Source organism: Cyprinus carpio, chromosome B3 (genome assembly GCF_018340385.1).
Source record: "Cyprinus carpio isolate SPL01 chromosome B3, ASM1834038v1, whole genome shotgun sequence".
In the NCBI taxonomy this organism is placed as follows: domain Eukaryota; kingdom Metazoa; phylum Chordata; class Actinopteri; order Cypriniformes; family Cyprinidae; genus Cyprinus; species Cyprinus carpio.
In genome coordinates this window covers 29,290,196-29,300,800 of record NC_056599.1, presented here as the reverse complement: position 1 = coordinate 29,300,800, position 10,605 = coordinate 29,290,196, and the positions used below count along the sequence as shown (strand labels likewise).

The 10,605-nt window shown below is 36.9% G+C and overlaps 1 protein-coding gene across 1 annotated transcript; it reads left to right on the top strand.

The window, feature by feature from the left end:
* Nucleotides 1-925: 925 nt before the first annotated feature.
* Nucleotides 926-7,042, top strand: LOC109073845 (complement C1q tumor necrosis factor-related protein 6-like). The gene is made up of 3 exons (XM_019089917.2): nt 926-1,079; nt 3,237-3,425; nt 6,279-7,042. Exons 2-3 carry the CDS (start codon nt 3,245-3,247, stop codon nt 6,824-6,826), a joined length of 729 nt encoding a protein of 242 aa, XP_018945462.1. The 5' UTR covers nt 926-1,079; nt 3,237-3,244; the 3' UTR covers nt 6,827-7,042.
* Nucleotides 7,043-10,605: the final 3,563 nt, after the last annotated feature.

The window sequence follows — 10,605 nt, the reverse complement described above, 5'->3', positions numbered from 1 at the left end:
GACACAATGATGAACAAGAACATTAATATTCGCAATAACATCCATTTATTGAATAATTAAGTAAATATAATTCCTTAATTTACCTTTGTAAAGAAACCTCATTGCTCTCTGATCTTTTCTCTGTGTCAGCCACCATAGCTTCCCTAAAGGGAGGGGTGAGCGGGGGACTGAGCCTTTGGTTGCAATTCGCAACCTCACCGCTAAAATTTACACACTGCACCTTTAAGGTCAATGACAGACTTTAATTTTCTTTCCATGTGGAGAGAATGAGATGATTACTATTGCATAAGTAACAGGAATTCCACCAGTGACCCAGACATACTAATGCAAAACAGATGAGTGTGTGAATTCGAAGAAGGGTGTGTATTACATTTACTATTTACAGAACCTCAAAAGTCCTTTTATTACATTCGATTTTTTTAATGATCCATATGTGCTGAAACATAAAGACTAACACACAGTATCGGCCATCATTTGTGAGCTCTGTTGTTAATGTTTACTCTTAAACTACTCCAACCACATATTGTGTTATTGTTTGAATTACCTGTGATTGCCTTGCAATCTTAGCTTACCTTGGAAAACTTCATTTTACCAAGTAGAAGTAAATCCAACCGCCCACCCCCTTTTTTTTTTTTTTTTTGAAAATACTAAATGTTTCTTTTAGTGTATGGGGTAATCTATAGTAATTACAATTATTTTATATGAAAATGCATAAATATAATTTAAGTATAGAATATATTATAGCATATGTATTCTTGTAAAGAATGTAAACTTTCGAAAGAACAGACATAAAGTTCTGACACACAGCTTGTTTGGACACACAAACGTTTCTCTTCTTTGACATTCTTCTAAACTAGTAAAATAAATAGGAAAGTCTGTCTCAGCTGGCAGGCTGATTGTGTGTATGTTCAGGAAAGGGATGGGAGAAAGACATTGCGGGTGAATGAGAAATCAAGAAAGGGAGCGAGAGAGAAAGAGGGAGGGGGAAATAAACTGACCATGGATTTTTCCTTTTCTCTTTTCTCTATTTCTCTTCTCAGCTCACTGACCCAACTGCAGCTGCAAACGCAACAAGTACTGTAAGTTTTCCTTACACACACACACACACACACACATGCACTTACAATCACATCTGAAAGATCAGATATATTGTGTTTCATAGTTTATTTAGGAATATTATAAAGTAAAATGAGTTTTGTAAAATGGCACTTTTGTAACCAAAATGTGCAACCTCAAGATGATCTGTAAGTTACAGTGCTCAAAGTTTTTTTTTTTTTTTTGCAAGCTAGTTAACATCTTGTTAGCAGATGGACAGCTGCCGAAACGGAAAGCATGTGCAAAGCATTCTTGCTCTGCACGGCTGATGTATGCCACACACATACACAGCATCTTGTACAGTTTTACAATACAGTAATATAGGAAGACAGACTTCATGTGGATGTTGTGTTCTAGCATCTTTTAGCAAGGATTCAATTTCCTTGCAGCAGGCAATATTAAATCAACAGGTGATTTTAAATGTTGCACTGAAAATTAAAAGTTAGAACAGTGGTCTTCAGACATTTTCAAGCCCCTTGGTAGAGACAGAAATGACTGTTACACACTGTACTAAAATGGTCATTGTACATGACTTTTTAATTTTGCTTGATACATTTGTATTGAATTGACAGTAAAAGATTTAGCCAAATTTTAAAATCATATTTTTCATAATTTCATATGCATTAATTTTTTACCAACTAATTAATTAATTAACCAATCAATCAATCAGTAATTGGTTGTTGTAGATCATCTGTTGAAACCTCTTGGAATTGAATGTAATTTTTTGGCCATTTTTGGTTTATTAATTTGTCAAAATCTGATTATTATTAGTAGTAGTAGTAGCAGTAGTATGACTTTGAATCATGCTTTATCTCATCTTTAGCTTTGGTACATTCGAAACATGTCTATATATGTCTATCACTTGCACTTTTGCAATGGAAATTGCCAGTATTGAAAGTTTTATGACTTTTGTGAGTTTTATGACTAACCCCCTTAGAAATGACTTTTTACGCTATAGTGTCTCAAAAGCTGGACTTTTCTTCTGGGTCTCAACATGTCAGACCCAGCAGCCTGTTAGTCTGATGTAATACAGATCCTACAGTAGCTGCGGATCATGAAAATCCTCTAGCTTAAACTAAAGCTCAGCACAGAGAAACGTGTGAGTTTGTACAACATGTTGTCCTGCTGATTTCCAAGTGAAAACAAAGCTTATTGGTCTCTTCACTCGGAAACTCTGGAACTCACCATGTGCTTCTGTTTCTCAGTTTGTATTTGTCTTTATGGCTAGGTGAACATGACCAAAAGCACTTAAAATGGATTTGAGCTTCTGTTTCAAACATACACTGTGAAAGATTTTTAAAAAAAGATGATTTAAAAAAGTATTTCTACAGTATGAATGAAAACATTTCATTTTCCATTTTGCGTTATGATGCTGGTTTCAATATTTGCTGGTTAAATAAAAGTATTCCACCCACAAGCAGTCCTTTTTTGGACAAGAATTGCTCACTTAGATAAGAAGAGAGGTTTGACCACATGCAAAAGCAACCAGCTAGGTTTTCTTCTTTTATCTGCTGCTTTGGAACAGTTGGTCTGAAATAGATTATACCATAATCATAAAACAGCATGGAAAAAATTAATTTAAATAGCTGCCCAGTGGTCTCCATCTAATCTGATCCATGGAAATGCAACACAGCCTCATTGTTTACACTTTTTGCGGGACTCAAACTATGAATACTAATAGTATCTGTACATTTAGCTGCAACTTGAGAAAGTATTATAACATCATTAAGATTATACCTCAGCACATATGAATTTGGAAGTGTTTTAAAGTCTCATTAGAGTTCTCAGATGAAATCTGGAAGATATGAGCTAGATTCAGTCGAGTGGAGAGCAGATCAGCTGAAAACTGTTAGTTTAGCTGTAGTCGTGTGCAGGTTGGACTCAGACCAAGAGAAACATTCATCTGTGTCCTGAAGGGGCCTACATTTGTCAGGCTGCATTCCACTCTTAACATTATCCAGAATCCCTTCTCTTTCTGTTTTTCAGGATCACACTAATCCAGTCTGCCTTAATGATCCCACTATGATTTCACATTAGTGAAACAATAACAGTGTGTGGAAAGTTATTATAGGGAGCGGCTGGAATACTCATGAAATGAAAGCTATTACTCTTATGAGTGCATGTTTACTCTTTTATCTCAGATCGCACAATGTTTGGGTCCCTCCTCCTGCTTGGCTGTCTGTTTCTACATCTGGTAGTCTCGATACCTCAACCGGCCTGCCGTCAATGCTGTGACCACCTCCCACCACTAGATGACGCTGCGACGCTCAGAGAAAGCATGCCTGTAATGCCTGAGGTCCGCACATACATCAACATGACCATTCTCAAAGGTACCCGAAAAAGTGCTTCAGCTTACATGACAAAAACAAGTTGTGTGGCTCATAAAGCTATCCCCATTCTTTTGGGGGAAACCCTAACACTGGTTATCGCAAAATCAGCCATTTTTGGCCTAACCAAAAATGAAAAATTGATGAAAACGTACTGAAACACAGGCCATCCAAGAAGTAGATGAGATTTGTATTTTTAATCATTTTTTTTTTCATCGGAACAGATTTGGATAAATTTAGCATCACATCACTTGCTCACCGGTGGATCCCCTGCAGTGAATGGGTGCCGTCAGAATGAGAGTCCAAACAGCTGATAAAAACATCACAATAATCCACAAGTAATCCACACCATCTATTAATGTCTTATAAACTGAAAAGCTATGTTTGTGAGAAACAAACTCATCAAGACATTCGAAATCCTGCTTTCTCCAGTGAAAAAGTTGTTTGGTCTGAATCAGGAGGGAAATATGCACAGATCAAGCCCTGTTTTCCAGTAAAACACAGTAAAATAAAGTAAATAAAACATGCAGTTTTTGACTTCACAAGGTGTTAAGGCTTGTGGATTACTGTAATGTTTTTATCAGCTGTTCGGACTCTCATTCTGATGGCACCCATTCACTGCAGAGGATCCACTGGTGTGCAAGTGATGTAATGCTACATTTCTCCAAATCTGTTCTGAAGAAGTACATTTTCAGCATATTTTCATGTTTGGTTGAACTATTCCTTTAAACCACTTAAAGCATGCACAGGTGCTGTACATGATGTTTCAGAGTCAAATAACATTAGTACAAACTTTAGCAAGTATTGAACATCTCATTGTAAGCAAATTTTGGATTTTAGTTTTCCCTGTTTCCCAATCTATTGCTTCTCTGGCACAAGTGCTGTGGGATATTGGTTCTGAACTGCAAACTAAGCATAAATGTAATTCAGCTGGTAAATAAGGCGTTCACTGGGGTGAATAATGTGAATATGTGTTTTCAGCTGCTTTCTTCCCCTCTGTGAGCCTCAGTTAACCTCTCTTGGCTCAGAAATATCTGCTCCACTGGAGGTCTATACTTGGTGGACAGGAAGTGACAAACCTGGCAGGAAAGGTGCTGATGTGGCGGGAACCTCATGAGAGTTGTTTTATGCATATATAGGAATGAAGACTGCAGCAAATGTGGTCTGTGGAAATTCTGAGCTTAATTGTATGTTGACAAAGAACAAAGAAAAACTTAAATCTAAGATAAGTGTCTGAGAATGTCTTTTGTCATTTTAGAAGCTGTGATTTGAGGTTTTTTGGACTTATTTTAGTTTGCCAGAATTTGTGCTGTGCATTTACAATACTTTTAATATGGAGCTCATAATATAATTTTATTCAGAGGCCAAAACTAAGCAAAAATATCTAGTTTGGTGCAGTATCTGATATTTTTATGGCCATAAAGTAAGATGCATTTCTGGTAGCTTTTATATAAATCAAAGAATACTTGATGCTAGAACTGCTATAACAGTATAGCAGGCTACTACTACAAACTACTACAAACACTATTTTTCCCATTAATATGTTTTATTAAGATGATATTTAAATGCTTAGTGTTATGAGCAGAGCTCTGCAGTTTTTATTGTAGGGACAGAACATATAATGCAATGCTATTCAACAATGACTGAGAGATGATGTTCATCAAAAGCCTGAGGTATCATGTCCAATAATCACATTTTAACATGATTTTTTTTTCTAAAATATTATGTATGGATAGTCAAGTAAACCTATGTTGATTTAGTCCAAAAAGTGTTCATCTTGAAATATTGCAAAAAATAAAAAAATAAATAAAGTCAATCTGTCATTTTATTAATCTTACATTGATCATGTTGATAATTTGTGTATCAAATATGATACAGTAGGCTTTATTTTTTTCTTTTATTTTGCCTTTATTTAACCAGGAGAGAACCTCACTAAGATTAAAAATCTCTTTTACAGGAGTGTCCTGGCCAAGATAGGCGGCCCAGTTATATAAATACACATATGACAAACAACAATACGTCACAACAGTAAGATATCAATAAAATACAGCACTAGAAGCATTTGCAAATCATTAATTCATTTTCCACTGCACGCACAATGTTTTAAAATTACTAAAAGACACCAACTGATTTAGCCGCAGTTTCATTTGAAGAGAGTTCCAGTCTGATGGTGCAGCATATTCAAAAGCAGTTTTACCTTGATTAGTTCAAGCTGAAGGTACATGAAGATTATAATAAGACTGGGAACACAATAAATAGTTACCAACTACTTTTTGTTGAATCAAACAACAGAGATAGGTTGAGCTGGGTAGATAACTTACAAATAGTAGTCCATTACTGATTACAGATTACATGATGAAAACTGTAATTAGTAACATAATCTAGGTCACTCATTTTAGGTAATGTATTCTGACTACTTTTAAACTTTTTTTAAACTTACCTTTAAACAATGAAAATATCTTCCTTGAAATATTTCTCTCTTTCTGTCTCTCTTTGTGAATAGAGTCAAAGCTGAATGGTATGACACACAGCAGAATTTTTAGAAAGGAAATTTTAAAATAGGTAAAAAGAAGAATTAGGGAGAATCAATGAATTATGAATAATTTACTGCCATTGCTTAAATGATATGTACACATGTAATCCATAAAAAGTAACTGCAATCTGATTATGAATATTTAAAAAATTAATTAATTACAAGTACTTACATGTAATCAGTTACTACCCAGCCCTGTTTACAGGGTTAAAGTTAGTTACACTGCAGAAATAGTTACAGTATCTACCTGAATAATCAGTTTACGTTAGGCTCTTTCGGATATTTTTGCTTTTTCGTCACACCTTGTTATCTGTGTTTTTAAGGTGACAAAGGTGACCGTGGAGAAAGAGGAACTCCTGGGAAGCCTGGGATTGAGGGTTCCTCGGGACCACGGGGGAATGAAGGCCTCAAAGGAGATAAGGGACAGGCCGGAGCTCCAGGTGATGCCTGCAAATCCCAGCATTCTGCTTTCTCAGTGGGCCGACGGAAGTCCCTTCACAGCATTGAAAACTACCAGGCCCTGACCTTCGACACCATCTTCGTGAACTCCCCCGAACACTTCGACATGTTTGCTGGGAAGTACCGCTGCCAAACCCCAGGAATCTACTTCTTCAATGTGAACATCCACACGTGGAACCTCAAGGAGACGTACCTGCACATCATGCACAACAACAGCGCGAAGGCCATCGTCTACGCTCAGCCCAGCGACCGCTCCATCATGCAGAGCCAGAGCGTCATGCTGCCTCTGCAGGAGGGCGACGAGGTCTGGGTGCGTCTCTACAAACGTGAGCGCGAGAACGCCATCTATAGCGACGATGTGGACATTTACATCACCTTTAACGGTTACCTCATCAAACCAGAAACTGAGTGACACCAGAAACGGCGATGGGAAGGAGTGAAAGGGATGTTTATGGACACGAAGTTTGAAAATGTGCCAAAGCTTTAACAAGAATGAAAAACATCCAAACATTTCATATTCGATTTCTGCAGTCCAAACAAAATTCCTAATGCAGAGAAATCTGATCTTTCTACTTCAGTGTGGGGTCTTATTTGAAGAGAACCGGGAAAGTTGTGTTCACTTTAGCAAAATTTCCATACAGGCCATTTTTACAGAACGCACCCTTGCCAGGATTTCTATTGCCTAAAATATCCAGGTTTTGGCAGTTAGCACTGTGGGGGAGTCGTGGCCTAATGGTTTAGAGAGTCGGACTCCCAATCGAAGGGTTGTGAGTTCGAGTCTCGGGCCGGCAGGAATTGTGGGTGGGGGGAGTGCATGTACAGTTCTCTCTCCACCTTCAATACCACGACTTAGGTGCCCTTGAGCAAGGCATCGAACCCCCAACTGCTCCCCGGGCGCCGCAGCATAAAATGGCTGCCCACTGCTCCGGGTGTGTGTTCACAGTGTGTGTGTGTGTTCACTGCTCTGTGTGTGTGCACTTCGGATGGGTTAAATGCAAAAAAATAAATCTTATTGCAGTTAGAACTTTGCATACCATTAATTATCCAGATTTTTACAGAACACACCCTTGCCAGGATTTCTATTGCCTAAAATATCCAGGTTTTGGCAGTTAGCACTGTGCAGATCGATCGTTGTATGCCATTATTTCACGAGAGTTACAGAGAACTACAAACTACTTTCAAATCGCTCTCGCTGTACTTTGGTGTCATACAATGATTGGTGCACAGCTTTAAGTCGAACGACTGAACGAATGAACACGTGCGCGTATTTACATCGCTCTGATCGTTCACCTTACGCACGACGCGCCACTATTGGTCTATTATGTACAATACCTGCATGTTATTGGTTAAACTGGATGTTTTAGGCAATAGAAAAATCATGGCCAGGATGTGTCCCATATAAATGGCACATATAGCCACCCTATTCAGAATAAAACATCATCATTGCCCATGGTAAACAAATAGAGCAAGATGTAGGCCGCTTTGGCAGCTGTGGCTTCCACATACCGGTTTTCCTTCTTTTTGCCTCCATTGTTTTAAGATTTAGCGCCATGTCATGTTGATCGGTACGTCATTTCATGTTGAATTTTTATTGGCTAGTCAGTAGACATAGGTCATCGCAGCAAACACACTCTTTTTATAAGAGTAACCAAGGAAAACCATCAACTTTGGCCTTTTTGAATGTTTAGTAATCTTCAGAAATAATGTTTTCATGGCTTAATTGGAATGTTGGTGAAACGTTTTAAAACATATTTTTGTTAGCTGGGTCAATGTGCAGCGCAGCTTTTATGAAGCACAGCTAATACAGAAGTCACTTTCAGACTGAACCTGACTGAAACCTGCATGGGGAAATTTTTGGCCCTGAAACTCCCAGTCGCAAAATGTCTCAGAGCAGCGGTAAATATGACTGCACCTTAACAGCATCCAAAATGAATTCCAGTGGTTCTTAACTGATGGATCAGGATCCAAAAAATGAGCTGCAGGTCTGTTCTGTTGGTTTGTAACCATTCTGTGATTGACATCAAATCTGTGTGTACAGTAGTTTGGTGACATTTTATTTCATGTGGTATAAGATCGGGTTGTGTGAGGTGATGTAATTTTCAAAAAAACTATGAACAACTGTATGCAAAACAAAAGAAAACTCCACAACAGAATAGAAACAACAGAATACAAAAATATATTCAGATCACAAGACGGAAACCAGTGATGTGGCCAAGATATTTAGGTCTGTGTAGGCTTTTTCAAACCAGGCAGGGTCTTCTTAAGATCCATCAGCAGCATCTGGGAAATGGTAGCTGGTTTATGTTAGATGTGATAGGATGTTTACATGGCGTGACTGACTGCTGCTGCTCCCTTCAGACATTAACAGGCAACTGAGTCATAACAAACCAAGTTCACATTGAAGCATGTGGTTGAAGGCTGCATTTATTTGATCCAAAGTGCAGTAAAACAGTATTGTGAAATATTTTTTTTACAAAAAATTTTTTTTTATAAATTTTAAAATGTAATTTATTCCCGTGATGCAAAATGCCAGTCTTCAGTGCCACATGATCCTTCAGAAATCATTCTAATGTCTTTAGTGTCACTTTTGATCATTTAAAAGCATCTTTGCTGAATCAAAGTGTTAATTTCCTTAAAAAATCCTGTTGACATCAAACTTTTAAATGGCTTAAGAAAAGGAAATCACAATCAGCCATTAGTTGGTTTTAGATGGGTCAGGTCCTGAGAAAATCTTCTTTGAGTGTGTGTGGTTGTTTATTGAGGGGAGGGGGGCTTTTTGTTGCTGTTCAACAGGATGTATGTGGCTTTCCTTTTTCAGTAGCAAGAATCCACTTGAGAGAGACTCACATGATAGAAACATAGAGAGGGAGAGCGAGATTAAATGTTCTGAAACCACAAGGCACCGATCTCTGCCCCAGCCAGTGACTTAAAAGTCTTCAATAAAAGTGTATTATTTTTTTTTATTTTTTAGCTTAAAACCACTTCAGTCTGGACTGCAGAATCCGTATCTCAGGAACGTAGAGATTTTAAAAATATTAACAAGTAAAGAAATGGTGCTGAGAAAATAAAAATAAAAATAACCATCTGGTTGCATTGTTACCAAAGAATGAGGTGCTTAAAATAATTTTCAATTTGAACACATCAGGTGCTATAAATTACATACTTGACCGTCATTTTAAAAGGTTTTTGTTTGTATATGAATAACTCAATGGTGCTTAATGTTAAAGTACTGTAAGGATGTCTAGCAGTTCTTTGATTATTTTAAATGCCACAATAAATGTTTGTTTTCACTGATGTCCTTTTGAATAATTGATGAATGCGATCAATATTTTCTTGCCCCTTCCTTATAATTGAAAATTAAAAATATAGCATACATTGCTGCAGATGGATATTTCAATCTCAACACATTCCAAACCTTATTTTCTTTTGTCTGTAAAAAAATAATAGGGTTCAATTTCAATCCTCGATCCAATACAGGATCTGTATGGATGGTGTTTTTGTCCTTACCAGTATAAATCAGCATCTACTTTAAAAATGTTAAAATTCTGCCTAGAATGTTGTTTCACCTATAATATGGGTAAAGAATTCAGACAACATTTTTATTTTCGAGAGAACTACTTTTTTAACCTTACCTTACGTCAATGTGATATCTGCCACTGAGCTCGTTTTTTATTGGATAGAGAGCTTGTGTTCTGTCACCCTCTAGTGGTGTTAGAGGGGAAGTGCATTTTATTATAATCACAATAATACCAGATTAAATAATCATTTTGGTCTTAGAAAAGGTGACTTACAAAGAACAACAATCTGGTTTTATTTTTTCCAATAAATACAAATGCATCCAAAAATTACTTTCTACATAAATCATTTGAAAAAGCAACTATAAATTTGTCTGAAAAATATTTGACATAAAAGAATAATCAACATTGAGTAAAATTATTTACATTTTTACAACAGTCCTGTGAAACCCCAAACACAAAAACAGACATGAAAAAATCTCATTCACATTAGTTCAATAAACACAATCTGAAATATCAGTAATTGCACAGCAATCATTAAACAATGAAAAGACAGTGACTGCAGCTGCGTAAAATCCAGTGTGCTGACTGATGAATATCTGGGGGAAAAACTGCCTTATTTGATGTGTTGGACAGTAAAACTGTAAAGATTATGGCTTCTAAATTCTCTAAAGGA